This window comes from Vipera ursinii, assembly GCF_947247035.1.
Source record: "Vipera ursinii genome assembly, chromosome: 13".
NCBI lineage: Eukaryota > Metazoa > Chordata > Lepidosauria > Squamata > Viperidae > Vipera > Vipera ursinii.
The window spans coordinates 3,718,978-3,740,390 of record NC_139526.1 but is presented as its reverse complement, the minus strand read 5'-3'; the positions used below and the strand labels follow the sequence as shown (position 1 = coordinate 3,740,390).

General features: G+C 43.2%; 1 protein-coding gene across 1 annotated transcript; it reads left to right on the top strand.

The window, feature by feature from the left end:
- Positions 1-18,380: 18,380 nt before the first annotated feature.
- SSTR5 (somatostatin receptor 5) lies at positions 18,381-19,475 on the top strand (the record flags this gene model as incomplete). Its single annotated transcript, XM_083372969.1, has 1 exon — positions 18,381-19,475. One exon carries the CDS (start codon positions 18,381-18,383, stop codon positions 19,473-19,475), a length of 1,095 nt encoding a protein of 364 aa, XP_083229095.1.
- Positions 19,476-21,413: the final 1,938 nt, after the last annotated feature.

The following is a 21,413-nucleotide window of genomic DNA, read 5'->3' as shown; positions in this document are numbered from 1 at the left end:
GAAATAGAGATAGAACCAGGTACATGGGCAGATCACAACCCTTTAAAAGTGATGTGGAGAGGAATACAAAAAAAAATCAAGATGGACTTTGAACCAATCTATATTAAGAGAAAGAGAATTTATAGAACTAGCAAAAAAAAAAAAAAGAAATGGAATTTTTTTCCCAAAGAAAATAAAGAAGAAGTTACAACGTTACAAAATGTATGGGATACAGCCAAAGCATACTTTAGAGGTATAGCTATAACATGCATGGCAAAAAAACAAACAAACAGGAAAGACAGCAATATGTACTATTAAAAGAAAAATTTGAAAAATTAGAATCAGAACTGCAAATGAATCCGCAAAGGAAGATTCTGAAAAGAGAAATGGAAACAATAAAACACAAACTAAATCTGTTGGATTCAGAAAAATTGGCAAGCAAATAAAAAAAGCAAAACAATTTTTTTTGAAAATGCAAATAAACCAGGAAGATGGTTAGCTTATAAACTTTAAAAAACAGGAGAAGAAAATATAAACAATTTAGTAGATGAAAAAGGTTGCCTACAATTTAAAAACGAAGAAATAAAAAAGATAATTAAAGAATATTACAAGAAACTGTATGACATAGAAGAAATTCCAAGAGAGAGAACGATCCAATATATGGAAGAAAATAAGCTTCCAAACATTTCAGAAACCTGTAAGATTATATTAGAGGAAAAAAATAACAATGATGGAAATAACAGAGGCCATTAGATGACAAAAAAAACGAGAAAACATCGGGGCCAGATGGACTACTAGCAGAGTTATACAAAGCTTTACAAGATATACTAAGTGAACCACTGAAAGACGTTTGCAATGAACTTTTGTTGGAGGCTAAACTCCCAAATCCCCTTCATGGATTACTGCCTTGTCGTGGCGAAGGGGCTTGCGTAATTCAATGAAGCTATGAGCTATGCCGTGCAGGGCCACCCAAGACGGAAAGGTCATAGCAGAGAGTTCTGGCAAAACGTGATCCACTGGAGAAGGAAATGGCAATCCACTCCAGTATCTTTGCCATGAAAACCCCATGGACAGTACCAAAAGGCAAAACGATATGATGCTGGAAGAGTCCCTCAGGTCGGAAGGCATCCAATATGCTACTGGGGAAGAGCAGAGGGCTAGTACTAGTAGCGCCAGAAAGAATGAAGCGACTGGGCCAAAGCCGAAAGGACGCTCAGCTGTGGATATGTCTGGTGGTGAAAGGAAAGTCCGATGCTGTAAAGATTTTTGCTCCATAGGAACCTGGAATGTAAGATCCATGAATCAAGGCAAGCTGGACGTGGTCAAACAAGAGATGACAAGACTAAACATCGACATCTTAGGTATCAGCGAACTAAAATGGACAGGAATGGGTGAATTTAATTCAGATTTTTTTTATTTTTTTATTTTTATTTTAATTCCATTTATATCCCGCCCTTCTCCGAAGACTCAGGGCAGCTTACAAGCTTAGCAGTAGCAGATGACCATCAGGTATACTACTGCGGGCAAGAATCCCTCAGAAGAAATGGAGTAGCCTTCATAGTCAATAAAAGAGTAGGAAAAGCAATACTGAGATACAATCCCCCAAATGACAGAATGATCTCAATTCAAATCCAAGGCAAATCATTCAGTATCACAGTAGTCCAAGTCTATGCCCCAACCAGTGCTGAAGAGGATGAAATTGACCAGTTCTATGAAGCCCTACAGCACCTTATAGAACTAACACCAAAAAATGATGTCCTTATCATCATGGGGGATTGGAATGCTAAAGTAGGAAGCCAAAAGATAACCGGAATAACAGGCAAGTTTGGCCTTGGAGTACAAAATGAAGCAGGGCACAGGCTGATAGAATTTTGTCAAGAGAATACGATGGTCATAGCAAACACTCTTTTCCAACAACCCAAGAGACGGCTCTACACATGGACATCATCAGACGGTCAACAGAGAAATCAGATTGACTATGTGCTCTGCATCCAAAGATGGAGAAGCTTTATACAGTCAGTAAAAACAAGACCAGGAGCTGACTCTGGCTCAGAATATGAGCTTCTCATTGCAAAGTTTAGGCTTAAACTGAAGACAGCAGGGAAAAGCACTAGGCCACTCAGGTATGAATTAAATCATATCCCTGATGAATATACAGTAGAGGTGACAAATAGATTTAAGGAATTAGATCTGATAGACAAAGTGCCTGAAGAACTATGGACAGAGGTTCGCAACATTGTACAACAGGTAGCAACTAAAACCATCCCAAAGAAAAAGAAATGCAAGAAAGCAAAATGGCTGTCTGAGGAAGCTTTGTAAATAGCTGAGGACAGGAGGGAAGCGAAAGGCAAGAGAGAAAAAGAAAGATACATCCAACTGATTGCAGAATTCCAGAGAATAGCTAGAAGAGATAAGAATGCCTTCTTAAATGAACAGTGCAAAGAAATAGAAGAAAACAATAGAATAGGGAGGACCAGAGATCTTTTCAAGAAAATTGGAGAGATGAAGGGAACGTTTCATGCAAAAATGAGCATGATAAAGGACTTCCCCCTCCATTTCCCTCTGGTCCGCCAACTGAGAAAGGTTGTAGACCTCTGATTTAGAGATGTTCTTTCACCCCCAAAGTAAGAGACTGCCCTGGAGACTCAGCTGGCACGTTGCTATTCAACATATTTTTTACTTCTTCCAAGTTGTCCTTGATCTTTACAGAGATCTGTCAGCAACCATAATAGCAGAACCATTATGAAAGGCAGGAAGGAACATGGCAAAGATGTGGCCTTGACTTGGCCCCCTTGTAATACAAGCAGAGCATTTAGCTGATCTTGGCTGATCTCAGAAAGATAAGCATATCCTTGTGATTCTCCCAAAGGTGCTTTATCCATGAGGCAAATGAAGTTTCCTCTGACTGTATGGTGGGGAATGGTAGGATTTATATCCCTTGCAGACAGCTGGTAATTTGCATTCTTTTAGAGAGTTGTTGATGCTACCTGGAGGCTTATCTGTGTCCTCAGGGTCACCTGAGTAGTGCAAATGGGTGTGGAGCCTTCTTGGCTACAGGATGTTTTCTGCCCTGGGTCCCTTCACTCTTGAAGACAGGCACAGGCTGTTGGGGATGAGTCTGTGTTGTTGGCATCTCAAACTGAAGCTCAAATGGTTCCTGTAGTCTGCAATGTTTTCTGGAAATCTATTCATACTCCTGCACCATTCGAAGGGTGTTCATCCCAAAATGTATAGCTAAATATCTGTGGGGATTCTCAATCATCCAGGTCATGGTTCTCCCAGAGGTGCTTTTTCAGAAGGAAACTCAACTTTCTTGAAGCGAAACATCTTGAACATCTTTCTTTGAAGTGAAAAAGTCTTCAAAGAAAAAACAAGAACGTCCAGTTGCCTCCTGAAAAAGCACCTTTGGGACAACCCCGACCAGGATGACAGAGAATCTCCATAGACATTCTTGTGATTGATTGTAAAGTGGGAAGATGGAGATGCTGCAGATGGATGGAGAGAGAAGGTTGCCATGCAAAGTGGAGCATTTGCACCCAGCTCCTGACCAGCTTGTCACCAAGGGAGTGCACCCACCAGAATTTCTCCTCCTGTGAAAGTGCGATAAAGCTAATCTGCTTTCAAGCAACTGAATAAAAATGGGAGGAGAAAGATGTTGGTGGCAGGGGAACAGAGGTTTTTTTTCTCCTGCCTTGTACAGTGTCAGTCTACCTCAACTTGAGCCTTTAAGTAAAAACAAACCTTGACTCCATTTGTTGAGAAAGGTGTAGTTTACTAAAGGTCAAGTTGATTTCAGTAAAGCAAAGCCAGCACAGAAATTCATGTGCCAAATCTCTAGGTGTAACCTTCCCCGCTTCCAGGCACTTACCATTGCTGCTTCCCCACCCCCCCTCCCCCATCATCCAATCAGTTTCAAAGAAGATGCTTTTGAAATGGTCTCTCTGAGTGCAAGCTGTCTTGCAGGTGCATTCTTCTCCCAGGGAAACCACCTTGAAGCAACGTCTCTGAGTCACACGCTTATTTCCATCAGTTTCACATTCCCCCAAGCGCTCACCCTCCCTTCCAACCTCCCCCCACAGGGTCCATGGCAGACTGGCAGTGAACGAGGTGGCAGTTCTGACATACTGCTTATAGAGAGCCAATTGGTGTAGTAGTTAAGCAATTAGAAACTGGGAGTGTGAGTTCCAACGCTGCCTTAGACACAAAGTCAACTCATTGTAAGGGTATGTGGGGAAGACCTTGGGAGGCTGGGCAAAGAGATGCTGCCAGGTGAACAGTCAGATAAGTGACAGCACAGTCTCAACTGGATAGCGGTCAGGGAAAGAGGCTCACAAGAGACCTTCCCTAGCTTTTCAGGCTGCAAAGTGGGGAGATGAAGGATTGTACTTTCAGATTTGCAAGATTCTGGCTATGCACTTTACAATAAAGTAGAATTAACTCTGTGATTCCGATCTGGTTTATCTTGTGAGGCCAACAATCTTGCAAGTCTAAAAGTACAATCCCCCTCCCCCCCAATTTTCTTAACAGCTCAAGAAACTGGGAAGGTCTCTTGTGGGCCTTGTACCTGCCCACTCTCTGGTCAGGAGTCTTCAAACCTGGCCCTTTTATGATTTGTGGAGTTTAACTCCCAGAATTCCTCAGCCAGGCACGCTGGCTGAAGAATTCTGTGAGTTGAAGTCCACAAGTCATAAAAGGGCCAAGTCTGAAAACCGCTGCTCTAGGTGAGGGCTATGGGGTCTCTTACTGAACCATTCCCTAGGCAGCATCTCTTTGCCCAGGTTCCCATTCCCACCCGTCCCTCTGTCTCACCTTGAAGAAGAAGAAGGTGAGGACAAAACACTTCTAAAATCTTGCTAAGGTCACTTCAGGGTCTTCTCCAGGCAGCCACCAGGACTCAAAGCAACTTAAAGGCACATACACAATACAATACACAAAACTGCTTGATTACAATCATTGGATGTGAATGGTACTTGTGGGTATTTGCTTCTCCATGGGCCCAGTTTACCCATTTATTGACCCCTGAGGGAAGGAGGAGAAGGATAACTGTCTCCCTAAAAAGGTAAAGGTAAAGGTTCCCCTGCACATGCGTGCTAGTCGTTTCCAACTCTAGGAGCCAGTACTCATCTCCGTTTCAAAGCCGAAGAACCAGCGCTTGTCCGAGGACGTCTCCGTGGTCATGTGGCCGGCATGACTGGACGCCAAAGGCGCACGGAACGCTGTTACCTTCCCACCGGAGTGGTCCCTATTTTTCTACTTGCATTTTTACGTGCTTTCGAACTGCTAGGTTGGCAGAAGCTGGGACGAGTAACAGGCGCTCACTCTGTTATGCGGCACTCAGGATTCGACCCGCCAAACTGCCGACCTTCTGATCGACAAGCTCAGCGTCCTAACTCACTGAGCCACCGCGTCCCTCAAGGAGCCAGTGAACCCTGCTCATATTGTAGGCAAGCAGGAAAGACCCCCGACATAAAATCCACCAGAAAAGCCATGTTTTCACGAACTCTCACCCTTGAAGAGTGGCTGAAAGAAAAGATTTGCCACCCAGGAAGGACGAAGCTGGCATCTGCTGCTACTGATCCAAAAACGCCTCCTGCCTCAGTGTTTTGACTCCCGCACATGTAAATCTTTTGTGATCTTATTTGTTTATTTCATCTCCCCATTGCTTCGCTCAAAAGACTCTAAGCAGTGTGCAAATAAAGCTAAGGGTTTTTGCAACCTAACTCAGAACAGAACAGAATACCAGAGATGGAAAAGACCATGGAGGTCTTCTAGTCCAACCCCTTGCACAAGCAGGAGATACTATACCAGTCTCTTTGTGAAAGCCTCCAGTGATGGGGTACCCACAACTTTTGAAGGCAAGCTGTTCCCCTGGTTAATTTTTCTCACTGTTAGGAAGTTTCTCCTTAATTCCAGGTTGGTTCTTTCCTTGATTAGTTTCCATCCATTTTTAATTGTCCTGCCTTCAGGTGCTTTGGAGAATAGGTTGATCCATTCTTCTTTGTGGCAGCCACTTAGATATTGGGAAACTGCTACAGTATCGTTTCTCTCCTGGTCCTTTTCTTTTAACTAGACTAGACATGCCTAATTCCTGCAACCGTCCTTTGTATGTTTTAACCTCCAGCCCCCTAGTCACCTTTGCTGTTCCTTTCTGCAACCCTTCCAGAGTCCCTGCATCTTTTTAATAATATGCTTCTTCCTGCTTATACCTGCACTGTGATCTTCAACAGGACACACACACACACACACACACACACACACACAACCAGTTTGACTTATTTGTCTTGGAGAGTCTCAGCCATCCAGGTTCTAGTTGTTTCAAAGATGCTTTTGAAAAGGCAACTGGACTGGTTTTCCTCAGGGAGTAAACAGTCCAGTTGCCTTTTGGGGAAAAAAATACACCTTTGAGACTTTGACGGATGTCTTCAAAGTTTTCTGTGGAGAACCGGCAGGAGCGGCTCCCGACAGATGGAGCTACTTCTAATTTTTTAAGGCCGAGAAGTGAGTCCCAAAGGTCTTTCTTTTTCAAAAGGCACCTGGACTTTCCTTCTTCTTTGAAGACGTTTCACTTCTCATCCAAGAAGCTTTTTCAGTTCTGACTGAATGGTGGGGGGGGGATGGCAAGATTTATACTCCTTGAAGACAGCTGGTCCCCTCAGAGCTGAAGAAGCTTCTTGGATGAGAAGCAAAACGTCTTCAAGGAAAAACAAAGTCCAGTTGCCTTTTGAAACAAACACCTTTGGGGTAACCATACCTGGATGACTGAGACTCTCCATAGCCATTTAGTAGAGAAGTGAGGTTTCTCCTCCCGCTCCCCCCTCCGGCTCTCCCCCTTCCGGTCGCCCTCTTTCCCGCAACTGCGCTCGCCCCGCTGCGCCCAGCCTGGAGGCGGACTGGGAGACCAGCAGCGCCTCTTCGTTTTTGATTCCTCCGGGGGGGGGGTCGGGGAGGTGCGCTGGGAGGGAAGGTTGGGGGGCGGGACCGGCCGGGAAACATCCCCACCTCCCTTCTTCTGGGAGGCTGGGGAGACAGGCGCCCATCCAGCTGGACTTCGAGAACTCGGCCGGGGGGGATCGGTGCCCTCCTGCTCTGCTCTCCCCCGCATCCAGGCGCGGCGAGACCCGGAGCGGCTGCAAGCAACCGAGAGACGCGGGTCGCAGACCTGGCGGGTGTGAATTTCCCATTGAAACTGACGGCTGATCGCTGCCCCCCCCTTCTTCCCCTAGGAGACGCGACGGGGGCTCTGGGAACCCCAAGGAGGGAAGCTGCCAACTCATCTTCCTCCTGAGGAAGGAAGGAAGGAAGGAAGGAAGGAAGGAAGGAAGGAAGGAAGGAAGGAAGGAAGGAAGGAAGGAAGGAAGGAAGGAAGGAAGGAAGGAAGGAAGGAAGGAAGGAGAAGGGAGGGGGAAGAAGGAAGGGAGGAAGAAAGGAGAGAGGGAAGGAAGGAGAGTGAAAGAAGAAGGGAGGGAAGAAGGAAGGGAGGAAGGAGGGAGGGAAGAATGAAGGAAGGGAAGGGAAGGGAAGGGAAGGGAAGGGAAGGGAAGGGAAGGGAAGGGAAGGGAAGGAAGGAAGGAAGGCAGGCAGGCAGGCAGGCTGGCTTAGATTGTATAGGTTCACAGAACCCTCTTAAACCAGGGCAGGTAAAAACTTGCTAAGCTCAGTTAATCATCACCTTGGATTATTTTGTGTCTATGAGTGTGCACATATGGCATGAACTCAGGCTGTTTGTCCAGGCTATGGCATAAAACCAGAAGACATGTCACTTCAATAACCAGGTTAGGCAAGCTGTAGGAATGTAGTCAGTGGAGTGCAAAAAGAATCCTGACTTGTTTTCATTGTTCGGGATGCTTCAGTTTTGGAGCTCTTTCAAATGTAAGTCATTTCTTATGGTTGTGTCAAGAAATCACAATTGGTGCCTTTCCTCTACCTTTGCACTAGGAAAGGCAAACGCTTGTGCACACTGTACAAAAAACTATCTTGGAAGAGGGGGAAGAAAGCCCCAACAACATCTGGACTGACTATCATGACAGATAATTTTATTTCAGTTGCATCCTTCTTCCCAGAAAATAATTAAGATAACTTTGATTTGCAGACACATGTCCATCATTGGATGACCCTGCATTCAGACAACCAGTCTTGTGAAAGCAGCCACATTGGAGTGTCATAAGGGGGTGGGTGGGGTGCCATTCCATTCATAGACCTGCTATGGCCAAGTAGTCAACACCCAGTTGTGAACCAGTCCTCTGTGACACAGGTAGCCTGTGTCAGTAGGACCACTGTCCAGATCCTCTGCCTCTGATCCTGCCTTCTCAATGCTGAACAACTGAATCTGTGAACAATTCCTAGGGAAGCCTTTGTACTGTCTGTGAGGAGAAACTTCTGCTTAGAGTAGTTGATGTCTGTCCCGTAATTACTTAGATTCTCCTGTCGCCTGAGTGCTGATTGCAAATGATTCATTTTTCATTTATGTTTGAAAGCCACAAGCTGTTTTTTCCTCCAAGTGCTTCAGTTCAGCTTTGCTGGTCCCTCCTTTGCATTCATAAATCCAGAGTTAGAAGGGTATGACTGTTTTGTGCAAAACTGCACTTTCAGTCCCCACTATGCAGGGCATGTATAAGGAAGCTTTACCGTGCACCAGAGGGGAGGGTTTGGGGGGGGAAGGATTGCGTGTTTGTGTGTGTGTTAATGCTGTGTTCCTTCTCTTGGATAAATCCACAGAAAGACTCCCGAACAAGATGTTGGAATGAGTGTCAAAGGTTCTCCTCAATTTCGCAAGAGAGGCTGCAGCAGGGGAACCTAACGTTTCCCTGGAAAATGCTACATTTATTCAATAGATTCAGTGGGTGGAGCTTAAAAAAATCACCCAGACATTTAAAAATTGCAGAAGGCTTTCAGATGCTCAGCAATCTGCATTTACGATGGAGAGAGGAGGAAGCTAACAAGAAGGGGCCCCCTCCTACTTTTATCCCTGAGAAAAATATGTAAAACCACTACTGTAGAGATCTTAAAAGATCCGAAGGCATTTTGCTCTACTGGTGAGGTGAGTCAGATTTTTTTAAATTATTTTATTTTTACTGGCTTTTACTGTTAGTTTCTCATTCATCTATTTTGGCACTAATTATTTGTGTGTTGGGGAGTGTTTGTGCATGTGTGTGTGGCTGGCTTTGCAACTTGCTTTGCAGTTTATGGACTAAAGAGGTTGACTCTAAAGCAACTAACTCATTAAGAGCCAGGGAAGAAGCACTGCTAAAGAGATGTTTGCAAAATGAATATTTAACTTCCCTATAAGTTTAGTGTGAGTTGCAGCTGCTGTGATTTGTCTTCCAGAAGCAAAGGGACTTAAAGAACTATTTTATTATTATCAGAAGGAGTCTTAGAAAATCTATTTCTTCTTGGATTTTAATCCATTTTATCCTCCTCATTGTTGTCAACCACTCCAATCTCCTGGACTATAAAATTCTTTTTTAAAAAAATCCTTGATTGGGAAGAAAGGGGTCAAATGGGGAAATTCATGCTTGCCTGCACAGGAGTTAATGTCCTAGAGTTAATGTCCTAGATAGAAGAAAGTCTGGTGGGGTCTTAAAAAAACAGCCATGAGCTTAATAATTTTTGAACAGCCTCTGTTTTCAGATGCATTTTTCAGACAGAGAAGGTGAGCAGAGGCTTTACCTCTGAGTAATTGGCAGGATCAGGATGCAGGGAAGAAATTTTTTGGAATCCTGGAGAGTTATTCCAGGAAGTAGCAATAACACAAGTTGGCTGTGACAAGGCAGTGAACTCTTTGAATATATAACAAAGGTAACCCCGCCTTGAGGGATTCTTGCAGCCAGGGAGAACCAGTTTGCTCCTGCTTCTTCTGAGATGATTCCTGGTTGAGCCTGGACTCTCTGGGGGTATCCCAACAAGGAACTGACTTGGATTACCTTTTCACACTTTTTCAAGGTCAAACAAGGTTAGATGAGAATTGTAACCTGTTGCGTTTGTGTGGAAAAGAGAATCAGGGATGGATGGATGGATATTTCTTACCTTAGCCTTGGTGAAGCAGTGGGCTAATGCCTCCTTAAGTAACACCAGCTGCCTGCAATTAGTGCAGGTTCGCGTCCCACCAGGCTCAAGGTTGACTCAGCCTTCCATCCTTCCGAGGTAGGTAAAACGAGGACCCAGATTGTTGGGGGCAATTAAGCTGACTTTGTAATAATGCCGCTTGGGGCGTGTGTGAAAGCCCTAATAAGCAGGCATATACATAGAATGAAGGCTACTGCTAAGCTTGTAAGCCGCCCTGAGTCTTCGGAGAAGGGCAGGATATAAATGGAATTAAAATAAAAATAAAATAAATTTCTTCATTCATCCACCTAGGCAGGACAGTTGTAGCATTCCCCTAACTACTCATGAATCAGTGGACTCACAAGATGCTTCAGGTTTTGCCACCCAGTTTTAATTGGAGAAAGAGTTATGGATTTCCACTCCAGAACCCATGTTCCCTCTCTGCCACACAAAAGGAGAATGAAAACTACACTGTCTAAATCAGGGGTGTCAAACTCAATTTCATTGAGGGCCGCATCAGCATTGTGGTTACCCTCAAGGGGTGGGGTGGGTGTGGCCAGGGTGGGCGTGGCCTACTGGGTGGGTGTGGCTAGAGTGCATATGGCCTACTGGGTGGGCGTGGCCAGCTCTACATCGTTCGCATCAAGGGTGCCTATGGGGGCCTGGGCAGGAGTGGGACAGATCCGAGGGTCTCTGGCAGAAGGAGGGTCTCTGGGCCAGGGCCAAGGCAGTGGGGGCCGTTCCCTCACTGTTTCCAGGATGGCTTTGCGGGCCGCATGAAACCACTTCGAAGGCCGGATCCGGCCCCCGGGCCTTAGGCCAGGGAACTGTTGACCCTCCAAATGTGGCTAGAGTACTACTCCTATCTTCCTTGGCCAATTATGGGAAACTTGGTCCAGTGATGCTGGGGTCATGCATTTTCTTTGCCTATAATCATAAACAGTCATAGATATCATGAAACTTTGGGGTGTCTGCAGGTATGGTCAAAGAAGTCAAGTTGGCCATGACGGTGTAATATAAACCAGGTGAAACTTCCATCGCACCATCTCAATTCATCATTTTGACAAGTGAGTCTATGTCCCAGGGAGCCTGATGGCTGAAAGATCAAAAGACACAATAAGAAGGGATGGGAAGGGAAGAACATACCTGTCTTCTCAATCTAATCTCTGGAATCCCTACAAAGAAATAGAATGCAAAAGCTATCTGCTATCTGGTGGGGAAGGATTCGACTATAACAATTTTCTCATACTACTTGTTCAAGGTAGTGACAGAAAAAATGATTCAAGTTCAACTTCGGTGGACCATGTGAACCTATCTATGCAGTTTTCTTGACAACTGTACAGAGACAGTGGTGGGATTCAGCCGATTTGCACCACTTTGGCAGAACCAGTAGCTAATTTTTTGTTGCCCAGGCCCAGAATGGACATCTGGAAGCGGCATCCACACAGGTTGTTCACCTATTTGAATCCCACCACTGTACAGAGATTCTCAGTCATCCGGGTCACGGTTGTCCCAAAGGTGCTTTTTCAAAAGGCAACTGGACTTTCTTGGTTTTTCCTTGAAGACGTTTCACTTCACATCCAAGAAGCTTCTTCAGTTCTGAACTGAAGAACTGAAGAAGCTTCTTGAATGAGAAGCGAAACGTCTTTGAGAGGGAACAATGAAAGTTCAGAACTACAGAACAGTACTTTATCCTTGCTGTCTTCCATATGTCTATATGGGTGTGCATGTATTTGACCTTCCAGACTAATCCACCCCCTTGGACTTCTTCCAAGCGGACTCTATTTTTGTACTTTAAAAAAAAAATCTGTCAAACTTGGGTAGTGCTGTCAGCTGTTGTGGTGAGGACTTGACTCCTTAGAACAGAAGTGACTCGTGGTCACTTCTTTCTGCTTGTTATTTTTTTCAACCAACTTCGAGGAGGTTTTGCTTCAAAGGAGCAGAACAAAAGTTGGACACAGGTAGGAAGGGATCTGGGGCTGGCTGGAATTCTGGAATTCCCTGGCCAGCCCCAAGAATTGCTAAGCACATTGATTTGTGCTTAGATTGTAAGCCGCCCTGAGTCTTCGGAGAAGGGCGGGATATAAATGGGATTAAAAAAAGGTAGGAAAATCCAACCAAAGTCTGCAGCATAGCAAGAGTGGCAGAATTGTAGAAATCTTTGAATTATTCATTTTCACAAGAGCCAAAGCAGCCATTCATTCTCTGTTCCTGATATTCTGTAGCTTTAAAATTGAAAGGAACTTTAAAATTATTTTTCCGAAGGCACAATTCCTTTGATAGTAATAATTTGATGACATTCTCATGTGCAGGCAGAGTTTAGCTATAGCTCACTTTTTATTAAGACCATCTCTCAAGGATGTAGGCATTGTAGTTTGGCTGATTTCTTTTTAAACCGTTAAGCAAGAATCTTCATCTTCCATTTATGTGTAAAAATCAGCCAATTTTGGTTTTGAGATCCATCAGCAATTTGCCAGAATAAACCTATATGAGAAGGGATGTTTTCTTGGATCAGGTCAATTAATAATCTCCCCCTGCTCCTTTTTTAAAAAAAAAACCACAACCCTTTTTTGTAACACTTTACAAAGCCTTAGTAACGCCACACTTGGAATACTGCATTCAGTCCTGGTCACAACAATATAAAAAAGATGTTGAGACTCTGGAAAGATTGCAGAGGAAAATGACAAAGATAATTGGGGGACTGGAGGCTGAAACATATGATGAATGATTGCAAGAATGTTTAATAAAGAAAAGGACTAGCATGATATGATAGCATCTTCCAATATTTGAGGGTCTGCCACAAAGGGGTCTCTAAAGTGCCTGAAGGCAAGACAAGAAGCAACGGATGGAAACTCATCAAGGAGAGAAGCAACCTAGAATTAAGGAAATAATTCCTAACAGTGAGACAATTAACCAGTGGAACAACGTGCTTCCAGAAATTGTGGAAGCTCCATCCCTGAAGGCTTTTAAGAAGAGACTGGACAACCATTTGTTTGAAATTGTATAGGATCTCCTACTTGAGCAGGGGATTGGACTAGAAGACCTCCAAGGTCCCTTCCAACAGTATTATTCTATGTGCTATGTACCCAGGTTTTTCCACAGATTTTCAGGAAAGACCTTCCTATATCCTGATCTCCCATTTTTTGGCAACAGGTAACCGAAAACAAAGGCAAGGATGAGATTACCTGGGTTGGTAATCACTTAAACACTTGTCCAGTTTAACACACTTTAAAGAGAATTTAGAGAAAGTGGAACAGGTTGAAAGAAAGCTGATGAGAAAAAATGAGCTCTATGAAGAGAAAGGATAGAACTGTCATTTAACCCTTGAGAAAGGTGATGATGGGTTAAGGTGAGTGTAGTGGGGAATATGATAATCCTCTTAAGTACTTCAAAGACCATCACAGCAAATGTCAGACACAGAATAAAATAACAAATTTATGTTACAGAAGGCAGTTTCTGATTAAAATTAAAAGAAAATACTTCATTAGTATTTAAGTTAGTCCTCAGGTTATGATCACAAATAAGCCCAACACTTATGTTGCTAAGAGAGACATTTGTTAAGTGGGTTTTGCCCCATTTTATGACCTTTCTTGCCACAGTTGTTAAGCAAATCACTGCAGTTGTTAACTTAATAACACAATTATTAAGTGAATCTGGCTTCCCCATTGATTTTGATTATCGGAAGGATGCAAAAGGGGATCACATGACCCCGGGACACGGCAAGCAACATAAGTGTCAGTGACTTGACAAGCATCTGAATTTAGATCACTTGACCAATGGGGATGCTGCAATGGTTATAAGTGTGAAAAACGGTCACAAGTCACTTTTTTCAGTACCGTTGTAACTTCGAACGGTCACTAAATGAGCTGTTGTAAATTGAGGACTACCTGTATTTTAAGTATTTAAGTATTTCCCCTTTGCCGGATATGTTCTTGAAGAGGTGAGAAGAGCAGGGTTTCTCAGCCTTGGCGATTTGTAAGATGTGTGGACTTCAACTCCCAGAATTCCCCAGCCAACAACTTAAAATTGCTAAGGTTGAAAAACACTAAGGTGGAGAGACATCTGGAATAGATAAATAGATCTGTGTGTGTGTGTGTGTGTGTGTGTATGTGAGAGAGAGAGAGAGAGAGAGAGAGAGACAGAGACAGAGACACAGAGAGCGAAAGATTCTGAAAGTTGCTTTGTGTGTATGTGTGTGTTTCTGCACTTTAAGTCAGCATGGAAAATTTCCCGCAGTTTTCTTGGCAAGATTTGGGGACTGGGCCTTTCTTTCTTCGTGCCTAATAGCAATAGCAACAGCACGTAGACTTATATACTGCTTCACTGTGCTTTACAGCCCCCTCTAAGCAGTTCACAGAGCCAGCATGTTGCTCCCAACAAGTTGGGTTCTCATTTTACCCACCTTGGAAGGATGGAAGGCTGAGTCAACCTTGAGCTGGCCAGGATCGAACTCCTGGCAGTAGGCAGTGAGTTAGCCTGCAGTGCTGCATTCTAACCACCAAGCCATCACAGCTCTACAGGACTACAACTCCCAGTCTCCCAGTTTCTAGCCTACTATCTTAACTGCTACACCTATCTGCCTTTTGAAGATGCACATTCTTTTCGTAACCATAATTTCCAAGCAGATATTCTGAAAAATGCCCAGCAAGCTTGTCGGCCTGACGTGAAAGTAGAAGCCTCAAACATGGTTGCTTCTTTTGTTCTGGACAAGTACATTAGATTTACGACCGTAATGGAACCTGCCCAGCTGTAACTTATGACAGTCACAAAGCGAGTCAGTCCCATATCCAAGCCAATTTTACAGCCTTTTTTGTGACTGTTGTTAAGCAAATGCTACAATTGTTAAGCAAAGCAATGGATTGCTAATAGTGCGATTTTGCCAAAAACCAGAATGCCGGTTTTTGGCAAACCTATCATAAATCATGGTCACATGACTGTTGGATGCTGCAAACAGCAATATATGCAGCCGGGTTGCACCTGACGTATAATCTCATGACTGTAATGGGGCCGGACCACTGAAACTTCAAATCCAGGTCTTAAGTACTCCCCCAGGTAGGTCTGTCAGAACTTCAAATGGTCACTAAGCGAGAGTGTTGTAAGTCAAGGCCTCCATGTATGCTCATTATTCTGTTGGTACTCTGAAGGTTTACAAAAAGGTAAGGATTAGAGCCATTTTAAGAAGTGAATGGAAGTTAAAAACATCAAAATCTGGTCATAGCCATGTAATCAAAGCTCCCCCCCTTTTGACATGTGGCAGACATGCCATGAATGTTTTAAAAGAGGGGTGGCTTTGGTGGAACAGCTGCAGGAAAGAACAGCCTGAAGCTTTTGGGCTCAAATGCTGGTGACTGTAGGCTGCTCTTTTCCTTGAACGGAGCTTTTTGCGGGGGACCAAGAGGAAGGCTGCTCGGCCCCTGTTTTCAGTCCCGGACGCTGGGCAATTATCCTTCTCTTTTCACCTTTATGCAAATGTGGAATTTGAGCTCTTGGCTCAGAATAATGTTCATTTAAATGGGTATGTTAGATTTAGAAGGCATACAAAAATGCCTGATACATTAGCTACTCATCAAAGAGGGTGTCTGGGATTATTATTTTTTTAAAAAAACTTCATCTCCATTAAAAAATATAAATCAGGATTTTCTATAATAAAAATCTGATTTGGAAATGGAACAGTATTTTATTTAAATAAGTATACCCATGCAACTGATAAGCAATTAGTTAATCTATGCATGGAGATCCTGTCTGTCTGTCTGTCTGTCTGTCTGTCTGTCTGCCTCTCTCTCTCTCTCTCTCTCTCTCTCTCTCTCTCTCTCTCTCTCTCTCTATATATATATATATATATATATATATATATATATATATATATATATATATATATATATATATATATCCGCTTTCGCTATCTATCTGTCATGACATCTATCATTTATTATCTATCATTATCCATATATCATCTATGTGTCATCTAGCTGAAATAGCTGAAATAGCTGAAATCTCTTTCTTTCTTTCTTTCTTTCTTTCTTTCTTTCTTTCTTTCTTTCTTTCTTTCTTTCTTTCTTTCTTTCTTTTTTGAGAAATCCCTCCATAGTTTCTAAACCTTTTGCTCGTTATGTTCTATTTTTTCAGATTGCTGAAAACCAAAGGAGCTGCTTAATAAAATGCAGTTCTGGTCAATTAGCTGCAGCTATTATGGTCCGTTGCTTTGAGCATCTACAGAAAGAATTCCAGGGCTGCTCCTTCGTTAATGCCTTTGACTAAACCTATGTAATTCACATTCCTGCACCACTCAGAGGGCTGGATTCGATGGCCAAAATAAGGGTCAGCAAATAAGGAAGAGCCACCCGTTATTTGACACAGTGGGACTCCAAGTGGTTGTGGTGAAGAGGGCTGGGGGGTTGTGCAGAAGGAGGCAGTGTGTCACTGATCGAAGCAGAGCCAGCCCCAAGAAGATCCATAGGGTAGGGAGTCTAGTACGGGTAGTCCTTGAATTACAACTGTTTGTTTAGTGCCCATTCAAAGTTACGACAGCACTGAAAAAAGTGACTTATGAACATTTTTCACACTTATGAAAAAGTGTGCCGCATCCCCGAGGTCATGTGATCAAAATTCAAATGCTTGGCAGCTGATTTATGTTTACCACAGTTTCAATGTCCTGGGATCACATGATCAACTTTGACAATCAAGCCAGATTCACTTAACAAACAGGGTAACTAATAAAACAACTGCAATGATTCACTTCACAAATGTGGCAAGAAAAGTTGTAAAATGGGGCAAAACCCACTTAAAAAATTTCTCCCTTACCAACATGAATTGTGGGCTCCATTGTGGTTGTAAGTTGAGGACCACCTGTACAGTGGCTTTGAACACGTGGCCCATATGAAAAAATGGGGTATGAGCTTGGCGTTGCAGGGCCCATCTTGACTTTTTTATGCTCATCTCCTTGAACCTTTGGAAGGAAATTTCCAAGGCATCCTATGCCTAGACTAAATTGGTGGGGGGGGAGCTTCCCCACAAAAAGAAATAGCAAATAGTCATTTCTCTATTGCTGCCAAGAAAAGAATTCAGAGGAAGGACCCCACAAAGCAAGCAGACCAGAGCTCAGCATGGGGGAAATTTTGCTTCTGCAATATTGTGTTTTATTTACAGTTGTGTTTGGACTGACTAAACTGCTGTTGTTACCCTGTCGTCTGTAAAATAAGATTTCCGGATAACAATGCACACTTAGAAATGCACATTGGGCACTGATAATTTATAATTTAAGTGCCATGCTTTATTTTCCCAATATCAGCAAGGATCAGGTCATCACAGCTGCTCTGGTAGTGAATATTCTCCATACCAGAATAAACTATCAAGCCATTTTAAGGCAATTTTTGATTAATTCATTGCATGAGTGCTTCTCATAAATCACATCACAAATAACACTGACCTTAATTTTTTCCCCCATCCCCATTATTTTGCTTCCTTCTAAAACAGTGCTTCTCGACCTCAGCAACTTTAAACTGTGTGGACTTCAACTCCCAGAATTCCACAGTCAACATGCATACTGGCTGAGGAATTCCTGAAGTCAAAGTCCACGTATTTCAAAGTGGTCGAGAAGCACTGTTGTAAAGGGTAAATCACAGCCAATAGTAGCATCAAACAAACTTCCCTGAATTCAAGAAGATAAGGAAGGGTGGATCTTTCTAGTAATCCCTGGATAGTTCAGTTCAAGTGTCATTGCCTTCTGGGAGATTAAAGGTCACAGGTCATCACCCTTTGACTCATGGTTGACTACATGGTAGAAAAATGGGGTGAGACCCCAATATTGTCCACAAAATTGCCACTGAGCACATTCTTTGCTTCTTCTGCTATGTTCTCTGTTGATTTGTTAGCATCCATAAGAATAGACCCATTATGGAAGGTCTCAGAGATCTTGATGGGTACATGAACATAACTTGCTCCACCTCTTCCCGAGTGTGCAGATGAAAAAGTTATTCTGGAACAATACAGCAGGAAACCACATCCATCCTATTGTCAAGAAAATGAGATGGAGGCTTCCATAAGATTACCAGGAGTTGAGCTCACCTCTGGTATCTTAGCGGATATAAACTTCATTTCCAATAGTTTTCATTTGTCCTCCCATCTCAAGTTGAGAGCAACTGTGTTATCTGTTTCAGCAATTATTGTGAGAGGGCTAAGGAATCCCTAAATGGTCCTTTCCAACCGTAGAATTCTGAGGTGGGAAAATAATCTTTTAATCAATGTTTCTTTTTTCTTCCAGCATGAAAATGTTGAACAATAGAAACAAAACTGGATATATTCTTTTCTCTAATTAAAACAGTCTAAAATAGCCTATGTCTTTTGTAAAATTGGACAACACCATGGATCCTTTGTATGTATCTACCACATTTCCAGATATTAATGTCTCCTTTTTGATGAATGCAACAGACAATACAACAGTAATGGATTTTTCTGCCTCCTCCAGTATCCGTTCTGTTTTCATACCAATAATTTACCTTCTGGTTTGTGTTATTGGACTGAGTGGGAACACTTTGGTCATCTATGTGGTTTTGCGTTATGCCAAAATGAAGACCGTGACCAACATTTACATTCTGAACTTAGCCATTGCTGATGTTCTCTTCATGTTGGGCTTGCCATTCCTAGCCACCCAAAATGCTATCTCCTATTGGCCCTTTGGAACATTCACCTGTAGGCTAGTGACTGCTTTTGATGGTATTAACCAATTCACCAGCATCTTCTGTCTGACTGTCATGAGCCTGGACCGCTATCTTGCAGTTGTCCATCCTATTAAATCTACCAAGTGGCGCCAGCCAAGAATAGCCAAATTGATCAGCTTGGCTGTCTGGACTTTATCCTTTTTGGTGGTCCTTCCCATGATTATATTTGCTGACGTCCAGGAAGATTTTCATACTTGTAACATGAGCTGGCCTGATCCAATTGAGATATGGTCAGCTGTGTTCATCATCTATACATCAGTGCTGGGTTTCTTTGCTCCGTTGCTGGTGATATGCCTCTGCTATTTGTTGATTGTCATTAAAGTGAAATCCTCTGGGATTCGAGTTGGCTCTACAAGACGCCGGCGGTCAGAGCGAAAAGTGACCAGAATGGTGGTCATCATAGTTGTGGTCTTTGTTTTCTGCTGGCTTCCCTTCTACATTGTGAATATTGTCAATCTGATATTCATCTTGCCAGAGGAACCCATCTTGGTGGGCATTTTCTCCTTTGTGGTGGTTCTCTCTTATGCCAACAGCTGTGCCAATCCCATCCTTTATGGATTTCTTTCGGAAAATTTCAAGCAGAGCTTTCAGAAGGTCCTGTGCCTCCACAAAGGCAATAGTATTGAAGATGGAGACCCCACTGAACTCCGGCAGGAGAAGAGTACCCATCTGAAGGACACGATGCTGCCTCAGAGGAATGATGACTCCAATGGGCACATGCTGACAAGCAAGGTGTAGAAAGTCTGTGACTTCAAGAAAGCTGGATCTTGACTGGAATAGATGATGGTATTTACTGCAAGGGGACTGGGCCAGGAGAAGGTGGTCACTTCACCTTCTAGCTTAATGTGCAGAAGTTTTCTTTCCCAGTCCTTTGTTGCTGTGTTCACCCTAGAATTCTGGGTGTCGTGAAAGGCTTCACAAATAGTAACCAAAAATAACCTATTGTTTTCCTTTCATTCTTGCTCTCTCCTCCATGAAGGTTTCCACAGTTACATAGGTTAGGCTATACCAGGGACAGGCAACCTTGGCTCTTTTATGACTCATGGATTTCAACTCTCAGAATTCCTGAGCCAGCAATGCTGACTCAGGAATTCTGGGAGTTGAAGACCATGAGTCATAAAAGAGCCAAGGTTTCCTACCCCTGGGCTATACTGTGCAAAGGAGGGGACAATTGTTATGACTTCCTTAACAAAAGGCCTTCCCTTTCCAATTTATTAAATTGCAGGTGAAGATTGGAGACTGTGAGGATGATCCATCTCCCCAATCCAGCAAACATGCTACATTACTACACAAAACCATGCAACAAAAGTTCAACAAAGGAATAGGCTTGATTCTCAATGGGTGTAATTGCTAGTTGAGAGCTGGTTAAGGCCAATAGGGCCCTCTTGAAATAAATTGGAGACCTTCAAAGTTTGCCCAAGCTTTCCATTCCTCTGGTTTTCTCCCTCAGTTGTGTGAACTGAAAAATTCCCATAGCTCAGTCACATCCTTGCAAGGTCTGTTGCCCCACAGATCTCTGCTATAGAAGGTGTCAACTGTCCAGTTGGCATTTCCAGAAAAAGAAACTCCTGGGACATGATTTTACCAAGGGTATAATACTTTACTGAAAATTTACATTGGCACAGAAGAAGCAAAACCAGCTCTGGTTTTCCCACTTGAAAGTTTACTTAATTAAACAATAGAATCCCTCGCCCCCACCCACTGGGTGTTCACATTATCTAATGGTAATACTTCTTCTTGTTATGAGAAAAGTCCATTTCTCCATCGAGCACCTGCGTTAGTGACCTTGGTGTTCTTGCAGGCTTTCAAAGATGCCTCGGTTGCCTAGATACCATCCCTCCCACCTTTGCATTCCATTCAACAATCTCTACTCTGTTTTTTGTCAAGTTGTGAGTGAGGGCAAAAATGAAAGTAAAAAGGCAAATCAGTCTTGACACAGGGGTGCAAGCAATGGCTGAGGACCCTCCAAGGGGCCCAGTTGTAAGCGTGGTTGAGGATGGAAATAGGGAACAAAATGCTGTTTTGTTAACTGTCCTTGTGGGTCCGACTTTCTACTTGCCACGGAGAGCTTGATCTTTACCATTCGTTTTTCCTAAAATCTAACAGCCCCCATTGATAGCCTTATGCATCTGAGTTAGGGATCTCACACTTAAATAGTGTTCATTCAAAATGTTCTTAAAATGTTGGGAGGTGCAAAAGTTCACTCCAACATTTCCAAAATGTACGTCTTTGCGATTTAATACAATTCGGGCAGAAGACAAAGCAGCCTGCCTATGTTACAGGTAGTCCTCGGCTTTCAACAGCTCATTTAGTAACCGTTCAAAGTTACAACGGAACTGAAAAAAGTGACAGGATCATTTTTTACACTTACAACTATTGCAGCATCCCCTTGGTCATGTGATCAAAGTTCAGACACTCGGCAACTGACTCATGTTTGTGACAGTTGCAGTGTCCCCGGGGTGATGTGTGATCTTCTGACCAGCAAAGCTTATGGGGAAGCCAGATTCACTGAACAACTGTGTTACTTACTTAACAACTACAGTGATTCAAGTAACAACTGCGACAAGAAAGTTCAGAAATGGGCCAGAACTCACTAAACAACCATCTCACTTAGCAACAGAAAAGGTGGCTCAGTTGTGGTCATAAGTCAAGGACTACCTGTATACCTTTGAAGGG